We start from the raw sequence: 25,791 nt of genomic DNA, 5'->3' as shown, positions 1-25,791 counted from the left end.
AAAATACAGACTACTCTTTGATAGCTCTAAGACAGACAGAGCCATGCACAGTCTAGAAAAGACTCCGAAGGTCCCTCTTACTGGGGGTCTCCTCTTTCTCTGTCGCTTTACCATACTCCGCCTCTGCAGAGAGGTCATCTCCAAGAAGAGTGGCAGAATGGATCCTGTTTCCCAGATGGTTAAAGGGAATGCACAAAGAAAATGTAAATATGACTGAGGTATATTTAAAACTAATAATATGCCTTAGAATGCTAGAGGCTCCAAATAACGGGACCCGAGAAGCAGCTAGTCCAGAACTTAATGGGCTGCCCCAGAAGGAAACAGGAGCGAATGCACCAGAATGCAAATCAACGCCCTGATTCCTTCATCGAGAGAGGATTGCGACAGGCGAAAAAATGTCAGCTGAACTAAAAGCCTGTTTTATGATGTAATTGATTTACATTCTGGCACTGTTGCTCAAAAACATTTGAAACATTTATATTCCTGGGAAGAGGGGTGAATTTCAGGGAATCGTGTGAGAAGGATGAAACCCGGTTTCTAGCTTTCTTTGATCATTGTTTTGCCAGCACGGTCTTCAAGCTTTCAGACTGGGCTGAATGAATAGATGAATAAGTCAGAGAATGGCTTGTGGAGAAAAGAAGACTGGGTATATGTTTACGGAGAGGAAACTGAATACTAGGTGGGGTATTAGGAGTACAATTTCTGTCATAAACCTAAGAAAATTAGGGATGACTGAGCTGAGATGAGCGATTTTATCCTGACACAGAAAAGGAATATGAAGTGGCTCAGTCATCATCAGTAGGAATTCAAAAAGGAAATGGAGGCAGTAATGTGAGACCAACATGTTCTCAGGATTCTTCCAGTGCAAAAGAAACTCCCTCCTGCCTACAGGATCTGTCCAACACCTGCTGGTGTGGGTCCCATGGCCATGTCCAACACCAGCAGGTCCCCATCCTTACACGTGTGCCAGTACCTCGTTTACTCCTTCTCTTGTTCTGTTTCCTCATTCAGCCTGCCATGCTCTCCTGTCGAGCCCTCCAACTCCTCCCTTCCCTGTTTCAGGAAGAGAGTCTAGAGTAGGACACTTGGGTTCAAATCCTGGCTCGTCTCCTAGCTGCATGACCCTGGACAAATCACTTGACATTTTTTTATGCCTAGAAAATGTGTGACGAAAATATCTACATCATAAGGTCATTGTGAAAATTAAGGGAAAGAATTTGTGTGGAGCGCAATTGTCCAAATCCAAACAGTTAGTAAACGGAAAGCATTGTAAATCCAGTTCATTTCGCAAACATAAAGTCCATCCTCTTACTCTATGCTCCCTCCTGGTGGTTTCAAATGCACAGATCTCCTCCTGATTTCACTCTAAGAATTTTTCTACTAGGAATATCTTCTATTTCCATGACTCTTTTAAGAGCTATCATCTCTAGCACAGTGTTGGAAATTCCATAGGTACTTGTGAACTTTTCATTTAGATGCTCAGGAAAGAATGCATCTGTAAACAGTCCTTTGGTAACACACTGACAAATGTGTTCACCCCATATGAAGGCCATCAATAGATATATCCAGGATTAATTTACAAAGCTCAGATGTCTTTACAACAAATTCTGTCTGCTGAACAAATATGTCAATATATTTTCACAGTAAGAACTTAAGGAAGTCACCCAGATGCCTCCCATCTTAACACGAATGACCATGGGGATACAAGGACACATTCCTGTGGAAGGGATCTGCCATCTACCTCTTGCAACTGTGACCAGGGTTATCAGTGTGGCCCTGAAGCAACACCCGCAGCTTCACTATAATGTACACTGCCTCTACAACCTTCAGCAAGCCCCTCCTTCTAAACCAGGGTGGAATGGTTTATTACTACCAACAGAGACTGTCCTATTCCTTAGTTCTTTTCAACATCACACAAAAATTAAGGCTATGAATTAATAGAGTAATTTTATTTAGGCAGAATTATTTCCAAGGAACGTTTCATAAGCAGCTCATAAAGAACAAACTGGGATGATTTGCCTAATTCTGTCATCCATGGGGAAATGTCTGAAGAGCAGATTTTATAGAGAAATTTTCATTGTCAAGAGTGAGAAAAACTAAAATATCTTTGTTCTGTTTCAAATTATTGTACCTTCATGTGTCTGATTTCCTGAAATTTGTTGTTTGTTTGTTTCCATTTGGCTTTAGAGATTAACATGAGAAGGTTAGTTTATGGGGTTCATTCAAATAACTAACCTTGCCTGAAAAGTCACAGAGATTTCGGATATGGCCATCACAGACATAATAACTCTGATAATAATAGAGTCGCTAAATTATGATCTGAACTAGGCAATAAAAGAGAAGAAGTTGAAAGAATCCTATTTTCAAGACAATATATCTGAATATGTCCTTGCAAATGAGAACAAGAAGAAAAAAAGAAACTATGATACACAGACAAGATTATTTCTAAATAGAATGCCTTTCAGCATTTACTGTGACAAGTCAGCACCTTTATTTATTTATTTTTTTTGAGACGGAGTCTCGCTCTGTCGTCTGGGCTGGAGTGCAGTGGCGCGATCTCGGCTCACTGCAAGCTCCGCCTCCCAGGTTCATACCATTCTCCTGCCACAGCCTCCCGAGTAGCTGGGACTACAGGCACCCGCCACCACGCCCAGCTAATTTTTTTGTATTTTTAGTAGAGACGGGGTTTCACTGTGTTAGCCAGGATGGTCTCGATCTCCTGACCTTGTGATCTGCCCACCTCGGCCTCCCAAAGTGCTGGGATTACAGGCGTGAGCCACCGTGCCCGGCCAACAAGTCAGCAACTTTTAAATAAGCACCTCACAATTTCAGAGCTGCACCTGGTTTAACTAATTACACTCGTCATTTCCTCACTGGTTGGTGCAAACCATTCCCATCTTACTATGAACTGAGAACATCAGTATCATAGAGCTATAGCTCATTCACTCATTCGATATTAACTTATTGTGTATCATTGTGCTATATCTTTTTTAATTCATTCTCTGCCCTTGCATAGTTGGAGTTGAGGGAAGGAAGGCAGAAAAGAATGGTAAGACTTGATCCTTGCCCTCTAGAGTCCTATGTTTGCAGAAATAAGATGCAGACACATGAAATGGTGAAGAAGTCATCCAAGGCTGCAGGTGGCTAATGCCCAAGTGAATGGGGCAGATGCTGCTATGGGAATTCAGAAGAGGCTGGAAAAGCTCAGGAACCTCATAGAAGAAGTGGAATAAGAGTTGGACTTTGATTGGGTGCAGTGGCTCACACCTGTAATCCCAGCACTTTGGGAGGCCAAGGCAGGAGGCTGAGGTGGGAGACTGAGGCGGGAGGCTTGCTTGAGCCCAAGAGTTTGAACCAGCCTCCGCAACATAGTGAGACCCCATCTCCACAAAATAAAAAATTAGCCAGGTGTGGTGGTGCACGCCTGCAGTCTCAGCTACCCAGGAAGCTAATGTAGGAGGATTGCTTGAGCCCAAGAAGTCAAGGCTGCAGTGAGCCATGATTGCACTACTGCCCTCCATCCTGGGCCAACAGAGCAAGGCACGGTCTCAAAAATAAAAAATAGAAAAAAAAAAAGAATTAGACTTTGAGCAATTCAAAGTCTATAAAGTCTATAAAGAGGATGTGGGAGAAGAGATTCTCAAAAGGAGGGAGTAGTGTCCACAATTTTTGTACTTGAGACTGAGCATTGCTTACTCGTACAAACTGACAAGAGCAGGATTATATGGAAATAGCTGAGATATGGCCATTCAGGCCAGTGGAGTGGGATTCTAAAACACCTTGAATCTTCGATACGCTTTTAGTATACATCAAATTATTAAAGATGACGCATTTTGATGTGACTGGTGAAGAAACTTATGATCCACACATACCCAAGAACTTGTGCATGAATGTTCACAGCAGCATTATTCATAACAGCCACAAAGTGGAAACAGCCCAAATGTCCATCAATGGATGAATGAATAGATAAAATGTGATATATCCATGTAATGGAATAATATTTGGCAATACAAAGAAATGAAATGCTGATACAAGCTGCAACATGGATGGATCCTGAAAACATTATGCTAAGTGAAAGAAGCCTACAAAAGGCTACTGTATGGTTCCCTATGTACGAAATATCCAGAAGAGGCAAATGCACAGACACACCCTAGGGCTGAGAGAGTTGGAAGGAAATGGGGAGTGGCTGCTAATAGGTATGAGTTTTCTTTTTGGGGTGATTAAAATGTTCTAAATTGGTCGTGGTGATGATTGTAGTTGTACCACTCTGAATATAGTAAAACCCCTGAATTGTACACTTTAAATGGCTGAATTCCTTGGTATGTGAATTATATGCAGTGAAGCTGTTATTAAAGAAACAAACTATCAAGTGTTTACTCTAGGGAATAGGGTCTAGGATTGCAGGCGAGGAGGGAGACTAACACTACCACCAATTATTTTCACAATCAATATAGCTGAGTGTCTCATCATATTCTGGCTCTTTTAAGAATATAGGCCTTTTAATTTCCATCCGGGCACAGCGGCTCATGCCTATAATCCTAGCACTTTGGGAGACCAAGGCGATGGATCACCTGAGGTCAGGAGTTCAAGACCAGCCTGACCAACAAGGTGAAACCCAGTCTCTACTAAAAATACAAAAATTAGCCGTTAGCCGGGCGTGGTGACGCATGCTTGTAATCCCAGCTACTTGGGAGGCTGAGGCAGGAGAATCACTTGAACCTAGGAGATGGAGGTTGCAGTGAGCCGAGATCGTGCCACTGCACTCCAGCCTGGGCAACAGAGTCAGACTCCATCTCAAAAAAAAAAAAAAAAAAAAAAAAAAAAAAGAATATAGGCCTTTTAATTTCCTAAACCTGCTAACCCCCAATTTTAAATTCACTTCGATTTTTTCAAAGAAAAAAAAAGTAGAGTGGCTGGGCGTGTGTGTGTGTGTGTGTGTGTGTGTGTGTGTGTGTTTGTGTGTCCCTTGGGAATCCCTGATAAATATATTGTGTTCAATCATTTCTGACCATTCCCTAGATTCCTCTTGATTCCTGGAGGAATTAAAGTTATTGAATTTCAATTCATTCCAACAACAATTTATTGAGTGCCTGTCTTGAGGCAAGCAAGTGTAGGGTAAGGATAGGGAGATGAATAAACCAATTACATTTTATTTAAAGAAAGACATTCATACTTCGAAGTGCTTACCACCCCAAATAAGTGGACAAGAAGCTAAAAGAACAGGGAAACTAAGTGCTGTGCACTGTCACAAACTCTGACCAAGACAATAATTTGACCCAGTATTTCTCAAAGAATTTACATGAAAGTGATTTGGGGAGCGTCTGCCAAAAATATGAATCCTAAGCCTTACTCCAAACTAACTGAATCAAAGTCTCCTAAGAGGGAGGCCCCAGAAATATATATACTATATCTATTTAACGTTAACTTCACTCTGTCCCACAAAACCCTTCCAGTCTACAACACTGAGATGGTTTGCAGTGATTATGAGGCCTGGTGTAAATAACCAAACCAACATTTCCCTAATTGTATTCTGTAGTATACTAGTTATTCAAGTACTTAATAGGTATTCTTTAGGGAAAAAAATGGATTCTGAGATCAAGTAAGTTTGGAATATCTTTGGGTTAAATAAAATTTAATTGGTTTATTTATTGTGGAATGCCAAGAGATATTGGTGGGCTACTGGGTGCTGTGAATCTTTTGAGAAAGGGACCGAGTATGGTGATTATCAAGCTTATTTGACTAGGGAACTGTTTTTTTCACATGTATCACCAGGCACATAAATTAATGGCTAGAAACCCATCTACCACCTATAAGAAGTATGAGAGACTCTGGAAAATGTTACAATCTACTTCTAAATAGAAAAAGAAACATTTAATATAAAAGGATAATATATGGCAAGCTTCCTCTATAATAGTTTCCAAACATGGCATAATAAGATATATAAGGATAGGTACAGGCCCAGAACAGATAGAGCCATAACCCGATTATTCGGCAGCAAGTTCCTGGTCACCAGGAGTACCAGCTGTCTAGAACAAAACCATTTCATGATCTTGGGATGAAGTCAGTAACTTTCTTAGCCAGAAACCAATGGCTAAAGGGTTGAGGCCTTCAATCCTGGACCTGGCTTCTAACCCGAGATCCCCAGGGTCAGTGGAAAAGATATCAGAAGAAATGGCCTAGTTTCCCAATCTCAGTGGCATCACTGTCCAACCAGTCAGTCACCTAAGCCAAAAGTGGGAGTTCCTCTTCCTTCGTAAGCTAATTAGCCATTAAACCTGCTGCATTTATGACTTAAATATTTTTTCAGTTCACCTCCTCCTCTCTATCCCCACTACTGCTGCCCTAGTTCAGGCTTCCATCAGCTCACACCTGTACTATTTCCACAGCTTTCTATTTGGACTCCCTGCCTGAATTCTTCCTCTCCTCAAATCCATCTTCTACCCTGACCAATGCACAGTTGATCAAACCACTTTCCAGTTTAAAAATCTGTCAACGGTGCCCAATTACCTACTGCAAATAATTTCTCTCACAGTATGTTCTGCGAAACATCAATACAGTGTGTGATCACAGAAAAAGGGCTCCTTTCAAATGGGAGGTTAGCTATTTTTAAGTGTAGGTACAATGATAAGAACTACCTATCAGCGTCTGATCTGTTCCCAGTATAGCAGACAGGTCTAATAATTCCTTGGAATCTAAGGACCTCGAGGAAGGCCCAATCAGTAAACTGGGAAATGCTTCCAAAGTCTATCAACATCCTTGATTAGAGAATCTCAGAAGTCATTTAACACAAATGCTGATAGGATAATGGACACTTTTTATACTTCTAAAGAAATGATACAGTTTATAGCCAGAGCCTGCTGAATGTCCTCATTTTCTGCCGGAAGGCAATCTGGAACTTCAAAACTATATATCTTCCATTAAATATATGGAGGTGAGGCTTTCGGTTCACAGTATCTTTGCAAGCTCTAAATTAGGAACTGGAAATTCAAATACCCTAAGAATCAGATGAATCACAGCTGACAAAATTCTGGCTGAGTTTCCAGAACAAGGTGTCCCATGCGTACCCTTCCCCCAACCTCCTCAAGGCATCTTACAAAACTAGTCACTAAGTTAGACTCAAATGTTCCACATTTGAATTGGCTGCTGGCTGGCATTTTGAAAGCCAGCTTCTCTATGTAAATGCAGCACTCAAATGAAAAATGTAACAACTAGTTGTACATCTTACAGCCAGAACATATTTTAGTTAAAAGCAATATAAATCAAAACATTCATAGAATCTAGATTATGCATTTCCAATCCTTTTCCTATCTTATTTGTATCTGACTCTTTTTTTTTCTTGCTCTTAAATTTTGGGGGTAAATTTACCTGCTTTATATTTGGAATGTGGGAGGAACAACTTTTTTAGCTACTTTTATACCTGTGTAATTTCAAAACCAAAGCAGAACAATATCCTATTTATCAACATACTATTCAATCTTAATAGTCTTGTTATAATATCTTGCATAATTTGCATAGTTCTTTATATTGTAGCTCTGATTCAAGGAGTTTCACACACATACATTTATTCAAAATATTATAGCTGAACTGATGAAAAGCACCCATAACAAATGGTAACAGTGTACTTCAGTTATAAGATCTGCCTCACCGTTCTTACAACACTGCACTCTACACTAGTAATAATTTAAGAATTTGAGTTATAAAAATTAGAAATCAATTTTAAGTAGATTATTATAAGTCTTTAAGCTGTGAAAATGAAACAATCCAAGCAGTCTTCATATAATATGTATGCTAGCTTAGCTTTCAGAAAGCCCCTTATGTATATTTAAAGACTCATGCAGTACCTCTCTAGTGAGTGTCTCTGTATACCACATGCCAGGCACACACCTTTCCAGGAGGAAACATCTGAACCTTAGAATCCTATCAAAATAAACCACAACTGAGACTCAATGGCAATCATTTTATTCCTTATTGCTGGAATTGACTCTCTCCTGTGGCCACTGGCACAGTTCTGTAAGCATAAGGACCAGCTCTCACCACTGAGAACAGCCTGGCTTTGACCCTGCAGACACTGCTAGAAGCAAGGAGAAAATCTACTTTCCCCGAGTTCGCCTTACCTTAAGAATCATGGCTATTCAGAGAGGTGAGGTATCTGCTGGCTTGGGCACCTGACCACCACTATCACGATCGGTCCCAGGGAGGGCAGTGAAGCAAAAGGCCACCATGAACATCACCAGTGAGAGCACCTTCTGTTCCAGAGACTGAAGGGGCATGCTCTTACCATATCCCAGCGATGGGTCACATGTCCCAATCCTTGGCCAACTGGTCCACCAGTCAAGGGTTAGTGCTCTTTCTGCACTCAGGATTCCAGTATCTAGTGAGGGCATGAATCTACTCCCTTCCACATTTTGTAAGTCTTAGCAATGGAAAGTAAGGGCCTTCATTATATCCATCCTAATCCTGATCACAGCTTTCAGAATTCCATTAGTTTCACTTGTTTCCCCAAAAGACACTCCCAAAATTTCTAATTAAAGTAAAACACATGTATAGAAATGTGCACATATCATACATGTACATCAATGGATTTTCACATATTTTACACACCGTAAAACCAGTAGCCAAAGTTTATTTTTAAATACAGACACATGGGGTCTGTTTTAGCTTGACTAAAAATGGCAAGACTTGGCCTCCAAGCTACTATCATCCATGTAAAGGAAATGCTCCTCTTAGCCTTCCCACCCCTGCCCAGTCAATATATCTTTTAATAAGGAGGCTGTCATCAGAACTGTAAAAATCTCACATTGCTAATCCCTGTTCCCACCACTCCTCTCACTATTATATGTGGTGGGAATCACAACGTGATGACATTTGGAGAGATCCTGAAAATTATTCTGGCCTGGCCATGACAATGGAGCACATCTAAGCCACAAGGTGGTCTCATTCGCACTTTCCTTTATCTTCTCATTCTCCACAGAGACCTCTGGGTATTTGAAGGCAATCAGGGAAGCCCTCTTAGCTTAGCTTCTCAAGCTTTCTCCACAAAACTAACATTTAAATCTTTTATTTGCTCCTATTGCTAGACATTTTGTTGAAGTGCTCAAGGTCTTCATCAAAGCAACAGTACAGGAATTAAAATCCAGGAGATTGATTGCAGTGAAACTATTCCCACATATGAAAGCCAACACACATCTCCAGTGGAAGATGACCAACAACAGCTCCTTCAGAGCTTCACCAGCATCTTCAGAGGTGTGCTTTAAGAATGGCTTCAGGCTGAGCGCAGTGGCTCATAGCTGTAATCTTAGCACTTTGGGAAGCCGAGGCAGGAGGATTGCTTGAGCACAGGAGTACAAGATTAGCCCGGGCAACAGAGTGAGACCCTACCTCTACAAAAAAATAAAAAATTAGCCAGGCATGATGGCATGCACCTGTAGTTCCAGCTACTCAAGAGAATGAGGTGGGAGGATCACTTCAGCCCAGGAGGTCCCAGGCTGCAGTGAGCCATGATTGCGTCACTGCACTCTAGACTGGGCAACAGAGGAAGACCCTGTCTCAAAAAACAGTAAAAAAAAAAGTCTCCCAATTGCATGCTTTCATCAACTTATGTGAATATATACTCAGACAATACAGTAATACAGATGGAACCAAATCGCCTCTCTAAACCACCCTTCATCCTTCCCCACTCTGCTGTTGCACTGCATGGCTAACCTGTAAGCTCTGCTCTTTGGCTTCTGGTTGAGTTTGGCCAAAAGGCGCCCTAGCAGGGATCAGAGTAAGAGAGAATAAGATTAGGGTATTTATTCTCTGGCTTCCTCCTTGTGGGATGCTTCAAAGCTGGCTGTATCCATCCACAGGGAAAGCTGCATCCTTCCCAAGGTAGCTTTCTGGATGCAACTCAGTCCTCCCAGATTCCTATAACCACGCCCTTTCTAGGAGTGCACTTACTAGCCATGGGGGTACAGCACTATCCCTTGTGGTTTCCTTCCACCCTACCAAAACATTTTCATTTTATTAAACCCTCTCAATTTATCATAATTTGAGCATGTTGTCAGGGACACTCTCCATCCCCACCCCCAGAACTTACAGTTCCTCATACCTTTTACAAATACTGCTGTTCCTTTTACCTTTTAAAAAATATTGCTACTGAATCATGCAAATGTTTCTTTGAATTGGAAGCTCATGGAGATGAATCGTAAATGAGAAAGGCAGAGAATAAAAATGTAATTCGGATGCTCATGGCTAAGGCCAAATGTAGCAGTAACTTGCAACTGTCATCAAGACCTGCATACAAATCATGAGAACACCAACATTTCCCTAAAACACAAAACATCTTTGTGACATTCTCTAGCATTGAAATTTTATGTTCATTTAAGTTTTATGGGTGTATTATCATTCTAATCCATCAACGACTTGGGACTTCAAACCATATCATAAAGCAACATCAAACAAACGCTTGAAAGAAATTGGGAAGCAAATCTGGTCTCCAAGTAGATAAAGTTCTCACCATTTGGGTCAGAGAGCAATCCGATCTCTGTTTTGGAGATTCTCCCAACTGTTTTGTAAGCTGTCAAGCACCATACAAATTATAGAATTATACAACTCTTCAGGTTTATTCCTTTTTTTTATAGTACTAGCCCTTGGAATTTGGCATCATAAAAAGAATATTGCTCTAGAAAGAAATGTGGGCCGGGCGCGGTGGCTCACGTCTGTAATCCCAGCACTTTGGGAGGCCAATGCGGGCAGATCACAAGGTCAGGAGATCGAGGCCATCCTGGCTAACACAGTGAAACCCCGTCTCTACTAAAAATACAAAAAATTAGCCGGGCGTGGTGGTGGGCACCTGTAGTCCCAGCTACCCGGGAGGCTGAGGCAGGAGAATGGCGTGAACCCGGGAGGCAGAGCTTGTAGTGAGCCGAGATTGCACCGCTGCACTCCAGCCTGGGGGACAGAGCGAGACACCGTCTCAAAAAAAAAATGTGAGGAAGGCTCTAGGTCCACCTGTACTACAGATTGTGTCATTCTAAACAAGTGGCCTCACCTCTCTGGGCCTCAACTGTTTCGTCTTTGATATGATGAGGGCATAAGAAACTTCCCAAGTTTTTGTGTGTTATTTTTAAACCAAATTATTACAACAGAGAGTAAATAAATTCTTCCTATAGAATCTGGAGGTCATACCCTCCAGATATAAAGTTGCTCTCCACAATCAAGAAACTTCTTTGAAGTCTTGTATTTCAAGTTAAAAAGGCTGAACTAAATCAGTTTTTTTCTGAACCAAAAAAGAATGTATAATGTAAAAATGTTTTACAATGCTCACCAACATATATACATCTTAAAATGTGTTAATCCTTTGATCCAGTAATTTTGCTTTTAAGAAGCTGTTTTGGAGAAATGCTCCATGTGTACACAAAGATTCATGTAAAAGAATGTTGGGCCAGGGGCAGTGGTTTACGCCTGTAATCCCAGCACTTTGGGAGGCCGAGGCAGGTGGATTACCTGAGATCAGGAGTTCAAGACCAGCCTGGCCAACATGGTGAAACCCCCATCTCTACTAAAAATACAGAAATTAGCTGGGCATGGTGGCACATGCCTGTAATCCCAGCTACTCAGGAGGCTGAGGCAGGAGAATTGCTTGAGCCCGGGAGACGGAGGTTGCAGTGAGCCAAGATCGTGCCACTGCACTCCAACCTGGCCAACAGAGCAAGACTCTGTCTCACAGAAAAAAAAGAAAAAAAAAAAAGAATGTTAACTGTAGCATTTAACTGTAGGACTGAAAAATGAGAAATAGTCTAAATCTCTATCAGTGGGAAAAATTCATCATGGCTGAACCACACTGCACAGCAATTATGTCACTTTTTATTAAGAAGAATCAATTGATATGAAAAAAATCCACAGTACATTTTCAGGTAAAGAAAGCAAGTCAGAATAATCATATTTATTATGATCTTATTTGCATTTTTAAAGATTACAAATATGACATGTTTGCTTGTAAGTACATTTTTCTAAATATTCCTGTTTGTCAATGCATAGAAATGGATATCCACTGAATTGTTAAGAATGGCTACCAGTGGGGAGGACAGCAGATTAGGATGTCATCAAGGAAGACTAATTTTTTACACTCTATGGTTTTGTATTGTTTAAAGATTTTTCCCCAAATACTCCCATTTCACTGAATTTGAGATATCAATATTTTTAAGATTCAACATTAGATTATGTACCACTAAGGGGAAAAAGCTGCCAATAAAACTGCAAGACAGCATTAGTTTTAAGATGTAGCCCTGTGTTAGACATGTTAAATATGGGAGGAAAAGTGTGCCTTTGGATCAATAAAGTACAAAATATGACTTTAGGGATTTTTACAATACAGAAAAATACTGCCATCGGCACTCTAGGAATATGCATTATGTTTTACGTACCAAATTTTTTGGGCTTTAGTTAACTAAATATGAAATGTGACTATCATGTGGTCTTTTCTTTTTGAAATCTAATGTCTACCCAGCCTTCCTTGATCTGTGTGCTTTCATGCCTTACCCTGCTCTGCAATATCCTAGCACTTCACAAAGGGCCCTGTGCATCATAATTAAATTTTCTGTGCTCCCCTACCTTATCAGCTTCACCTTGGTTCCATTCCTATATTCGAAGTGCTAACAACATCATCAAGTGAGATGATTTGAAAATTTGATAAATAGGTTCTTAATTCTATCACTTGGATCAATAGAACCATTGAATCAAGTAAACCCCAAGACATTGATCTCCAGGACATCATTTGAAATTAGATGATATTAAGCTATCAATAATAACTCTTTGGAAATAAGATAGGGAACTAATCTGTTTATGCACTAACCATTTGAGCATGACATTCGCCATAGTTTTCTAGCTTGACAAATACTTGCCTCCAACCCCTACTTCATGCAAACATTATTCAAAGGGATGTTTGAGAGATTGGGCTCAAGTCAGGACTGACTTTTTCTCTCTCATCTTTGCATCCTTTCACCTTATCATAGAGGGAACTTAACCAGGTGAGGCACAATTATTCCTTTTAAAAGTAATGAATGACTTTTAAAATTAATGACTGTCCCCTAGAATTGATTGTATTCCTGGGGTTTTTCAATTGATGAATTATTGGTTTCAGGACATCCCAAAGGATAATAATAATGAGCTGAAGAAAATTCTGTAAAGCAAGAAAACACTGAACAACAAATATTCTTGATGATTAGGCAGGATAATCACAAAACAATAATTTAAAATATTTTTATATCAATACTCTGGTAGTGTAGAGCTCAGATACCTTAGCCAAGAAGGAAAAATAATTTAAAGCAGAATTACCTTTCCTCAATCATTAGTAAGAGTTAGGAGAAATTTACTTCTCAGAAATCTTTTGTTTTGATTTTTTTTTCTTAGAGATGAGATTCAAGTGTTTCCAAGCTCAAATCACTGTGGGCTGGAAGTGCACCGTGGGTATTGGCAAGCGAACAAGCAATAGACAAAGCATTCCTTTTGGCTTCTAGAATTAAACGTCTTAAATAAAACATTTTCCTTTTCAAACATCTACTCTACTTAAAGATATGTACCACACATACCTGCTTCCTTCAAAGATTCTGAAAAGGCCAAACATCCAGACTCAAGGTCCAAACACCGATACCTTACTCAGTATGTACAAAACACTGTGGTAATTGATCATTTTAAAAAGCAAATGGCATATGGTGACATTTTTATCTTAACTGAAGAAACTGCTTATCAGCAAAAAGTACAAAATTTTGCATGTGAAGAAACCTTAGAAAATGATCTACTCAAACATCTTCATTTCATACGAGGGAAAAACTGAGGATTACAGAGTCAGAGATTAAGTGACTTGCCCACGGTCACTGTTAAGAAGTGGCAAAGACCAAGATTTCCAACTCCCAGCGTTCTTTCTTTCTTTTTTCTTTTATTTATTTTTTAAGATGGAGTTTTGCTTTTGTCGCCCAGGCTGGAGTGTAATGGCGTGATCTTGGCTCACTGCAACCTCTGCCTCCCGGGGTTCAAGTGATTCTCCTGCCTCAGCCTCCCGGGTACCTGGGATTGCAGGCACGCACCACCACGCCCAACTAATTTTTATATTTTTAGTAGAGATGGGGTTTCACCATCTTGGCCAGGCTGGTCTCGAACTCCTGACCTCATGATCCACCCACCTCAGCCTCCCAAAGTGCTGGGATTACAGGTGTGAGCCACTGCGCCCGGCCTCCCAGCATTCTTTCAATTACGCTTTACCACCTGCTTTTCTAAAACAAAATACAATGAACTAATCATAAGGCCTTTGGGGATTACTGAATTCTTTTACCTGTCAACCACTATAAGATTGTTGGAAATCACTGTCCAAAACCATGCAAGGGCTCTGAAAATAAACCAAAAAACTTGGTGAGACTATCAGAACCTATAGAGGAAGGAGCATATTTAGTTACTGAAACTTCAAGTATATTCATTATATGTATAACAATAATATGTATCTGATTTTAAGGGCTTTATACACATTAACTAACTTAATCTTCAAAACCACCCAAAAGGTAAGTTCTATTATTGTTGACAGGGATGAGGAAACCAAGGCACAGAAAGTTTAAGAAATATGCCCATGGCCACGAAGTAGGAAAGGGAAAGTCAGGATTCAATCCCTGGCAATATGGCGCTGTCTCCACATTTTTTTTTTTTTTTTTTTTTGAGACAGGGTCTCATTCTGTCACCAAGCCTGAAGTGCAGTGGCATGATCATGCCTCACTGAAGCCTCAACCTCCTGGGCTCAAGCAATCCTCCTGCCTCAGCTTCCTGAGTAGCTAGGACTACAGGTACACGCCACCATGCCCCACTAATTTCTTTTATTTTTATTTTTTTGTAAAGGTGGGGTTTTGCCATGTTGCCCAGACTGGTCTCAAGCTCCTGAGCTCAAGCAATCTGCCCATCTGTGCCTCCTAAAGTGCTGAGATTACAGATGTGAGCCACCGCGCCTGGTCTGTCTCCACTTTTCATCATGACACTATTATACTAAAACATTTTTTCATAATACAAAGTACAAAAAGTAAACCAGAAATTTTCCTGGCTGATAGATATGCCCAATAGAAGGCAAAATTTTTTAAGTTTTATGGAGATTTAAAAAGATCTAGAAACAATTTCAACTACAACCTTATCACTCACCAAACTTTTCAACAAAGCAGCCAATAGAGTAATAACATTGAAGGTCAGAATCTTTTTCCTATATGATGCTCAGGCTAAAAAGAAAAGAGAGATTAAGGAATAACAGGCATAAGAAAGGCAAAATAAGAGAACTTTTTTTTTTCCACAAACTACACAGACAAGCTCCTGAGTAATTGACAGTTGCCAATCTCCGTGTCCGAGTGGATCCCTTGGATCAACTCCTCTGAATGAAAAGGCTAAAAGCAAATTCAAAACATCCTGTTCTAAATATAAGACTTTTCAATATTTCTCATGACAGACACAAAAGAAAAAAAGGACACAGGAAGTACTGATAATGTGGCACCATTTAAAAAGAGAGGAAAATATTTATAACTAAAACTATACAGTTGTGTTATAAAAGAATATAAAATGTAGAGCAAGAGCAAGTATTGGTCTATTTAGGTCTCAAAAATTGTCACGTGAGCTATCTGGGCTACCTTCTTTTGGCATACCAATACGTGCTGTAAAAATAGCCACACAGTTTTGTCTTAGACTCACGCCCTTCAAAGTCTTAAAAAGCTCAAAGTTGTCATTATTTTATATGAACTGTAAGCTCCCTTAGGTTTTACACACTAAGTTGTTCTGAGGACGGGGCGCTAGCTTTACACAGCAGTGCCCCAGCCTCCTGTGAGAACTCGGGGATCCACCCAATGAATGTATTTTTTCTAGTGTGGCAGGTTACAGCTGTTGCTGCTTTCACAGCTGCCAGAGCCTGATGCAAACACATGAAAGGCCCCTAAATCAGCCGATGTAGATGAGAACACAGAGCCTGTATCTATAGCGCTTCCTTGGTACAATTTTTAACTTAACATCATGGATATCTGAGTTCATGGCTTCATGATTATTTTAAAGGACTAGTGGGAGAGGGAAGAGAAGAGAATGAACAATGATAACCAGTCCAGTTATATCCTCTTGTCCTCCTTAGGTGGCCTTGTTCACCTGGGTAAGAGATAGTAAAGGGGGGATAGTGACCAGAATGGGAGAACTGTTGACATAGAAATAAGGTCCAAGCTGAACCCCATAGAAAGAAAAGAGCTAAGGCAATGGGAAGTCTCCCCACCTTCACCCTAAAATAATGGTTTTTCACGGTTATTGCTGACCCTTATACAGAATGTCTTGCACCACAGAATAATGGAATGTCCATTGAGTACATACAAAGGGAGTCACAGGGCCATATTCTAAAATCCTGGATTGACTCATCATAATCTAATAATAATAATAACAGCAGCAGAAAAGGAGACACGGAAGTACCTGGCGAGGATTGATTCGAATTCTTGCCTCTGTGACTCAAAAATAGAAAATTAACAAGAAAGCAGCAAGATTGACAAGCTGGAACAGCAAATTCATGGGATCTGATTGATTCAAGGAATTTCTCTCTTTGGCTCTATGCCAATTATATCTAGAAATAATTTCAATCTATATTTTAGAAAACCATCATTGCTGATTGAAGAGAAAGCCCTGTTTGTCATTTACTTAACACACCCTAGCCAAACACCAACATAGCTCAGCTGAGTAAAACAACTTGATTTTTCTCAGTCAAATTCCTTACACAAACCAGGAGCAACATTTGGTTTTCTTCTGTGGTCAGAGATGCCAACATCCGGTCCTTGGATTCTCTTACAGATCAGTCCTCATTCTCTATAAATAGGCCAGAAAGACTTTTTGACTCCAGAAGAGATGCTCTGATCCACCAAACCACAGAGACCTCTGGCCTTCTTGTTTCCAAAAGAAATCTAATCCTTAAATCTCTGAAGTGTTTTCTGAAGGCCCCTAAACATATAAATCCTTCTGTCTGAAGTTTATCCGCCTCCCTAGCAAGCACAAGGATATGTCTTCATATTGAAAATAACTTTACTATATCTTTGAAAGGAGCAATCCTTTATTCTCTTGTGGCTGCTTTGCCTTTCAACTCTCTTGGGTATCTTTGTTCACATCAAAAGCAGCTAATTTTCCGTCTCCAAAAGCTCCACAGTAGAAATCTCCCACTTAGCATTAACCGTCAATTAGCAATGCGTGGAACATATCTGTATACGAATGTAGGTGAAGGTACGAGGGTGAACAGTACGCATGCATGCAGAGGTGCACAGACATTGAGACAAACATACATAGTTCCACAGCTTATAGAAAATAGTTTAACACAAAGCTATTCTTATAATAATGTGTATGTACATGTAAATTTAAATATGTGCTTTTATATATACACTCAGATATTGTTATACATACATATTAAGTTTGTAAAATTTACCTTTGCTGTAACTTTTACATACATAAAATTTCTAACAGTATTAATCAATATATTATGATTCCTTTCTATGATTGAAAACACTTAAAGACTAAATTTTCCTCTCTGGAAATTGCCCTGAATGATGATCTGATCATCTTCTTCACAGGAAAAGGTCAGGTCTCTCTTTCTAAGTGCTTTAGAATTTAAGCATTTGGAAATGGAAGCAATTGTGTCAGAGAAATGAACTATTAATCCTATGTGCAACTAACCCCGGCATCACTTTACAATATATCCTAAGAATCTGTATTTCAAGCTACTCACAATTCCAGAAGGTCCATGTAGGAGCTTTAAATTTTGCAAAGCGTCCCTGTGCAGGCCAGTTCTAGTCCTAGGATGCTCAACATTTTCTCAAGTGAGAACAACATTTAACAGAGTAGGATGCAACACACAGTAGCAGGTTGAGACTGACCTATTTACATATATGTGGATTGATCATCTGAAAGGGTGTGTAGCAATATATTAACAGTGACTATTTCTGGGTGGTAGGTTTTTGGTAACTTTCTCTGCCGCATCCATGGATCCCCATAAGAACATCCCTTGGTTTGTGTAATAAACCTGATGAATGAAAAAATAAATCTATTTCCAGAATAATTCCACAAACATCAAAATACACAATGAATCCATTTATGAAATACGTGTGCACACTAAAGAGCAGGTCTAATGAAATCTACTGCAAATCAGATGAAAACACATAGTATAGTGTACATGGGGGGCTCAGTCCATGAAAAAATCTTGGCCACTAGAACTTGTATTAACATACAGTGGGGACAGTGAAGGTAGAATAGGCAGCTCTTACATAGCAGCTAATGTAGGAAGAGTCGATGTGCATGATCCACTGGAACCAGCCTGGGCTAGGTATGGGTTCATCTGGAAGCACACACTCCATCATCTACGTCAAGGTAATACAAGAAGTAAGGTGACGTTCTGTGTGAAATCTCCTATTCGGAAGCAGGGCCCTGCTGTGGGGCACTGAATGATCTTTTGCACTTCCTTGTAATCCAGATTCTTAACTACCCTCCTGGACACCAAAGCAGAAGTTAATGGACTTGCCCAAAAAGGCTCCACAGGACTCAAGAATCTAAAATGCCTGACTCAAGTGTGTTTTGGCATGTTTCTTTTTCCTCTCTCTTCATATATAGAGTATGTGAAACATGGAGGTTACAAACTAAAATCTAGGGCACTGGGAGCATAACATCTACTTTTGGACCAAACTCTTAAGAAAGGCCTTGCATCACAGTACCAACATCTCTCTCCTATTGTGGGGATGTGAGGTGCTAACAGTGTATAATAATGTTTTATTCTTATTCGGAATAAAATAGTCCCTAGGCAAGATGATCTTATTACAAGCTTACTGTGTGAAAACATTGAAAAGAATCACTTATCACAGGTTAACCCCCACACACCCCACAAAGACATTTTCAACGGCACAGAGCAGTAGGACATATGCGGATGGTTCCCCAACCCCCACCCCAAACCGAAGTGCCGTACTCAGCTTTTAGTGCCTGCATATTCTCGGACTGCAGCTGGCCATCTGAGAAAAGCCTTTCCACGCCTATCCACCAGACCTGTTCCGAGAACTCTGCTTCCATCTGGACAACCCCCCACACTTACAGCCATAAATGCATTGGCACTGAGAAAGACTGCTGAGGAGGTGGCACTCCAGGTGTGGCTTTATGTGTCACTTCACCAGGTCAGCTATTTAGGCCTAGTCTTCTCCATTGGCTTGAAGCTCTGTTCACACCATCTTGGGTAACACATCACATTATTCTTCCTTATAAAAACAAATAAACTCAAATGAGCATTCAGAGTCAGTTCACCCCTCCGAACATCTCTGTCTTCCCCTCTGATTTATGTGACTCGGTTTCAATCCCGCCCACCTGAAAGCCTCCCATACTCTCAACTGAGGACTGGCCAGATGCCTAACTCCGCTCCTCACGTTTCCCACCTTCCTCACCTCCACGGATGTGCACAGCCCGGAGGATCTCAGCCTGCTGGCCACCACTGAGTCACCAGGAGTACAGCACTGCAGTACCTAGCACTACCCGCCATCAACTACTGCCACCGAGTCAAGTCACTGCACTCTTCACTTCCCATCTTACAGAAAAACTCAGCTGTCCTGTGACACTGGACCCAAAGGCAAAAAAAAAAAAAAAAAAAAATGTTTTCACACTTATAATGGCTCCCCTCTGAACCAGTGCATCTGAAATGTATACAGTTCTGGAGAACAAGGAGCTGGATTTATTAGTTCCTAGCCAACTCTTCACAGCAGCCAGTTTCTACAGGCATTTCTAAAATGACTCCAGTCCACTTCGGTGCAATTCACTGCCTGCCCAAGTTTAAAATCAATGGCCGAAAATAAAACTTACAATTCACAAGGCATCATAGGTTTCATAACTGAGTGAGCAGAGAAGGGGTAGAAGAAGTGATCAGGCCTTCTAAAGAACCCAGCCCGGGAAGCTGGCTTACTGAACTCCTATAATTGCCTTTGCCATTCCCCCACCCCACCTGCAAGTGTGGACCTTCTTGATTTCAGCCACCAATGTTTTAGACTACAGTCCCTTGCAATACACTGACAGTCTGATCATTTATGAGCACGTTGGGCAACATGCAGAGAGACTTTGCGGAAACAGAGTTAGAGTTAGAGCAAACACACAGACAGGAAGGAAAAATGGAATGCCTTCACAGAACTGAGGATTTCTATCTTTCATGGATAGCACATCATTAGACATTTACATCTGCATTGACGTACACCACAGGGTTTTTTGTTGTTGTTGTTATAACCTGTTTATTTGGTGGTTTAGCCAGAGAATCTTATATAACACACTCCTGTTTCAAATGTAGCAACATGTATGGCACTGCACTCACATAAAATTCAGACTCCCCACAGCACTTCCCATTAACCATCCCCAGCCATTCTACCTTGCGAGGTTTCTGTGTATTGATGAAAAAAATAGGAACTACCACCAGCAAGAGTCAAAAGAAAGATTTAATCATCAGCTTTACCTTATATTCAAAAGCTAGCATTCTGTGGTATGATTTCAGGGATTTCAGGAAATTATTTCATCCTGATTTTAACAGATTGCATGAGCCTGACCTAGGGGGGAGAAGGAGTCCAGTTCTCTAACCCAAAACACACGTGAGTCTACTTCGCTCTTCCAAGGTAGAGTATAGGAACACTGCCCACTGCCTCTGCACTGGGGTGCTGTATGGCCACAAGCCTAGCATCTGATTTCTTTAACAAAGAAGCAGTAGATCTGCACTGCTTGTTTGGCCAGAAAGCACATAATAATACAGCTATAGCTTAGGAACTTCCATTCATGCTAGTTCAACAAACAATGTGTATTATATAATGAATGAGGCTTTTCTATGAACCCTGCTTTTGGAAAACATAGGCACTTTCTGCATAGTTTAAACCAGTCTGCAAGGAGCAGTTACCCCTGGTGAGATCAAACGTGGACACGATAACGTATAAATTCAAACAGCCTACACTCTTAGATGCTTTGCCATCACCCTCATTTCTTTTTTGCTTGACAATAAATAATTTCAGTTACCTATAAACTACACGGAGAACATTTACACAGCAGCCAGCAAGCCCCAGAATGATGTTAGCTTTCTGCTCCATGTTCCCTGCGTTGCCTAAGAAATAAGAAGGGGGGTGGGGGGGAGGTGGAGGGGATAGTGGGAGGAGGAAGAGGAGGGGAGAGGGAATTAGCTATCTATGAAAATACTTACAGCCTCCGAGTCTTCAATTCCATGCAGGTACAAATTGTCATACATGGAGGTCTGATAATCCAGAGCACCTCTTTCAAGGTAAAAACAAAATTGCTGCAGAAACCACAGCCAGAGCTTAAAGAGAAAAGGCCTGTTTGGGAGAACTGCGCCTGCCTTATCAATTCCTGTGGATTTACCAGGCAAGATGCTATTCATTCACATCCCACAGGGTGAGGTTATCCCCAGAGGCAGTCCAGACCTGGCATTTTATCTGCCTTCCCAATACAGAGCACAAAAAGCAAAACCCTTCCTCAACCACAGACTGGTGACTGAGCTAGGAAAGCAGCCTCTGATTGGCTCGGCTTCCCTGCTTCAGTCAGCTGAAGAGCGTTCCCTCAGAGAGTGGAGGGCGCCTCGGAGCATCCTACCCAGCAAAGAGCTGCTTCCTGTTTCGCCTGTATTGTTAGTTGTACAATAAACACTTATCAATATCCAAAAGGCTCTGTGAAATGTTTGAAAAGGCAAACTACTGAATACTCCAAACACAACTGCTCATCTTCTTAATTAAATTCACAATTGGAGAAGGGAGCAAAGGAAAGATTTTATTTTCAGAGAATATCATGTAAAGACAGGTAAACAGATACCAATCTCATCCAACATCTGTACTTAACAGATGTGTTTAAGTCAAAAGGGCAATGAGTCATAAAAAAAATCTTTACACCCAAGGTGAAGAAAAAAATGACTAGAATAAACAGATGGTAAGATTTCTTGTGGGAATTTCTACAGTAAAAGTTTTCAATATTCTCATTGAAGTCTCTCTGCCTCACTGGCAAGAAAAGAGCTCTGTGTCCCAACTGGTGAAGTTTGAAAAGGAAGCCAAAAACCTCTCAACTTTTAGATGCGAAATGTTTAATGCTCTTTAGTTGCATGTTTTTAAATCAACTTTAAGCAACAGCCAATGTCTTCACATAAATTCTTCATCCCCTTCCCATGCATAAATCTTTAATAATCCTGAAGTGGCATTGGTCTTTTCCCCAAAACCCAAATAGAAACGTCAGACTCCCTCCACCTGCTGCTGCCACACCGCAACTCAGGTTGACCTAGGAGAGGTCCCACATTGCAGCAGCCTGGGATGGAGTTTCTCTAGGTACTTAGAACTTTCTAGTCAACCAAAAAAAAAAAAAAAGCTGAAGCTTTGAAACAGGAGAGCTTTATGGCCCACTCTAAAAGAAGCCAGCTAAATTCAGGAGGACAAAGAAGCTGGTGAGGAGCACAGAACATATTTTAGAGAAGCTGCGTGACTGACTGGGTAAGTAATGACCCAGAAACTCAGAGGCTCTAAGTCCCCTGTAACAGCTTTGCCACTAATTGGTCAGATGACTCTGGACCAGTCAGTCACCACTTCGATAGGCTCTGGTTTCTTCACCCGCCAAAATGAGGTAAGAAATAACTTAGGGAAAGAACTCTGCAAATCTAAAGTGCAACATAAACACTTACTATTGAGAAGCTGCTTTGTCAGCCGGAAGGCATTGGCTGCAGTTCATGGGAGCTCAGCACAGGAGTAACTGGCTGGCCCTGGACCTAGGAAAGGAGGCCTGTCCTTCCAGTCAGTATCTCTGAAAAGTGTAACTCTTAAAGGAACAAACCTGAGTCAAAATAATAAACAACGCAAGGGCTACAACAGCTGAGCAGAGCATAGTTCTTCCAGGACTGTGCTGACCCGTTCATGTCTTTCAATCACAGTTGCACATCTTGGGAGCGGCATCAATATCTAGTCCACTGTCAAATGTAAATGATAGCAAGAAGACATTGCTGTCCTTCAGAATCCTCAAATGGTAGGGTTTGAACAGATTGTCACCTCTGAGGTTGTGCCCCCATGGAGGGAGGACAGCAGCAGGGGATGAGTGCAGTCAATGGGATTCCATAGAGAGAAACCCAGGCCTGGCTCTACCTGTCAACAAGGATGCATGTTGGAGAAAGTCCCTGGCCAGGTGGAACCTCGGTTCCCTCCCCCATACACCAAGAGGACAGGATCAAAGGGCTGCTGTGCTCAAATTCATGTGTCAGACTCTTATTTTAATTATTAACTCTCTAATTACAGCCATACGGTATTTCAGCCAGAATCAACAGAAAACTGAGACAAGAGGGTCTTTTTTTCTCTTAAATTCTCCAGATCATTTCCCAACTTTACCACTTCAATTGCAAGTATAGGTATTCCCTGGTTGTGTTAAAATGGACATCTAAATTAAGGGGAGAAGACAGAGGCAGCCTACTTTCACAATTCACCAAGATGAGACAAATTGTTCCCAACTGGATAAACTGTACATAGCTCGGCTCTTCTGTGGATGGCTGCCGTGGAGCGCTCCCTATAGCCAATGTGAGGGCCTAAAGGAAGTTTTAAAGAGCAGGGGTACACTTTACGGTACCCTAATGCATGCAGTCAGCGAGTCTGACTGGGGCGGAATGTTAGCAGGGAGGCACTGGATCACATACAGCAGCCTGTGGTTGCTCCTGCACCCAACCACTCTAAGAATAGATGTGAAGCAGGGGTAGCCTGGCTCTACCTGCTTTCCAGGAAGTCAGGAACGTACTGGACTCAGAATCATAAACTGTAAGAGGTGGGAAAACACCAGGAGTCGCCTTATCTGGCCCTTTTAGTGCCTACAAAGGTTCAATTACTTTATTCAAAGCCATATGTTCTATACCGGAGTGTTCCTTCCCCCACTTCCTCCTTGATAGAGTTTTCAAGATGAGGGGCAGTAGGCGTGTTCCCAAGAGGAATTTGGTGAAATACAGAGAAGTCACTTTGTTGGGGAAATTCCTATTTTTCCCACGCCTTCCATTCTAAAAAATTATCCCATCAAAAGTCATTTTGTTCACCCACAGCTGATAACTAAAAATCAGATCACAGGTTCGGGAGTCTTCCCCTAGGGTCTGGATCTACACAGAATCAGCACCACACCTGTGAGTCACCTAAGAGTTTCAACCCAATACTCAGGCTGATCCCAGAGTTCCAGAGGAACCCCAGTGAGACACTCAGCTCTGCACCTCCCCAGAGGAACTCTAAGGAGTTCGTGAAAAGTGAGCTCAGAACTCTAGAAAGATCTTAGAACTGACTATCTCTGTCCCAAGATTCTCTAAACTGAGACCAGGCTGAGAAGTAGTGAGAGGTCCCTGGGAGCTTCCCAGGCCTGTTTCAGACCAGCTCCAGTCCCCGGCATTTAGTAAAAGGGTCTATGGATTCCAGCAAGTTCAAGTTCCTAGGGCCAAATTTCACACTTCACTGCAGCAGGTGGTGAAAAGCAACCAAGACACTGGCACCTTCTTGGTTTTGACTTTAATAGTTCTCCAGTTTAATGATAGTCAAGAAGATGAAAGAGAAACCACCCCAGAAGTTTCTGGCCTACTTCTCCTACCTGAGGTTATAGTGAGAACAAGTTTGAAAACCTTGGGGCTCATCTTGTGCTGGTGCTTCCCAAGAACCCATCTACCTCTCATTACTGAGTAGCCTCCAAAACTACACAGCCTCAAGGAGGCTGCCTCTGATTCTGAGAATGCCTTGTTGAATGTGTTTCTGACTCAACTCTTTTCCAGTTATCTCTCATTATGATCAACAGTTCAAAGTCAAAAAAAAGCCCTATGATTCTGTTTATAAATGCCACGTGATTCATGATGGGGAAGGTATCCTTGCAATTTGACAAATGCCTCCACTGAGCTAAATTCAGTGGAGGAAACGGCACGGCCCTCAACAAATTAGGACAGCTCTATTTTGTATCACAAGGAAACTTTACTTTCAGTTCTTTTTCACGGGCTTCGAACTTAGGGATATTAAGTTCCTTTTCCTTACCCAGTGCTAGGCTTTGTCATAGAGTGAACCCATGAAATTGACAGTAGAGTACAAAGGACAGGTATTTCTGTTTTCCACTTGTTTGGACAGAGAGAAGAAAGGGAGAAAAGCCAAAGTGAGAAGATTAGCTATGAGATTTAAACAGCATGATGAAGACAAACTGGTGCAGATTTAGAAGCAAAAAGGAATTCTAATTTTCCACCTGAATTTCTTGGGAATTTAACCTTTCAAAGCCAGTGTAGTATGTGTTCTATAGCAGAAGTGCAAGAACTCAGAGAAGAGACAAAGGAATAATGTTGGGACTCAGCCAAGGCTAGCCCTCCTGTTGGCTCCACGGGTTAGAACACAAGCCCAAGGTCTCTGTTTGCCAATTCAGCCTTGGGAATTATTTTGTTCTTTGTTTTTGTTTAAATTTTACTAAGTGACTACAGTGTGCTAGATGAATTTTCTCATCTTCTGCTCTGCAAGTAATAGTACTCCACTCCTTTGCCTCTACAAATCTGTGTGGCATTGCAAGAATGAATATCATACCCCTGTTTCCTCCCTGGAGCCCATCAGATAGGTGGTAGCAACAGGGCAGACAAGGGAATGAAAACAAAACAAACAAACAAAAAAACTACAGACAATAGATTCCACTTCCATTAGTCCTCTGCTGTAGTTCTCCGAGGCGGAACTCAGACCTTACCACCTAGGCAGGCATGTCCAGAGTCTCTCCAGGCCCCATGAAGACCATGGAGATAATAGTTTTGAAATT

The 25,791-nt window shown here is 41.2% G+C and overlaps 1 protein-coding gene across 5 annotated transcripts in view; it reads right to left on the bottom strand.

Moving 5' to 3' along the window:
• The window catches only part of CACNB4 (calcium voltage-gated channel auxiliary subunit beta 4), a 276,094-nt gene that overhangs the window by 118,276 nt on the left and 132,027 nt on the right, over positions 1–25,791 (bottom strand). The window contains exons 1-2 of one of the 5 annotated variants that reach the window (XM_030796833.1): positions 21,212–22,397; positions 19,091–19,250 (exon numbers count right to left, since the gene is read on the bottom strand). The exons of 3 other annotated variants lie outside the window; for them this stretch is intronic. In XM_030796833.1, coding sequence (XP_030652693.1) covers positions 19,091–19,096 — 6 coding nt within the window. In that variant the 5' untranslated portion in view covers positions 19,097–19,250; positions 21,212–22,397. Of the gene's footprint in view, positions 1–19,090; positions 19,251–21,211; positions 22,398–25,791 lie in introns of those variants that run through there. One more of the 5 variants, XM_030796831.1, reaches the window with a different exon arrangement.

Source organism: Nomascus leucogenys, chromosome 17 (genome assembly GCF_006542625.1).
Source record: "Nomascus leucogenys isolate Asia chromosome 17, Asia_NLE_v1, whole genome shotgun sequence".
NCBI lineage: Eukaryota > Metazoa > Chordata > Mammalia > Primates > Hylobatidae > Nomascus > Nomascus leucogenys.
This window is presented reverse-complemented; position numbering and strand designations above follow the sequence as displayed.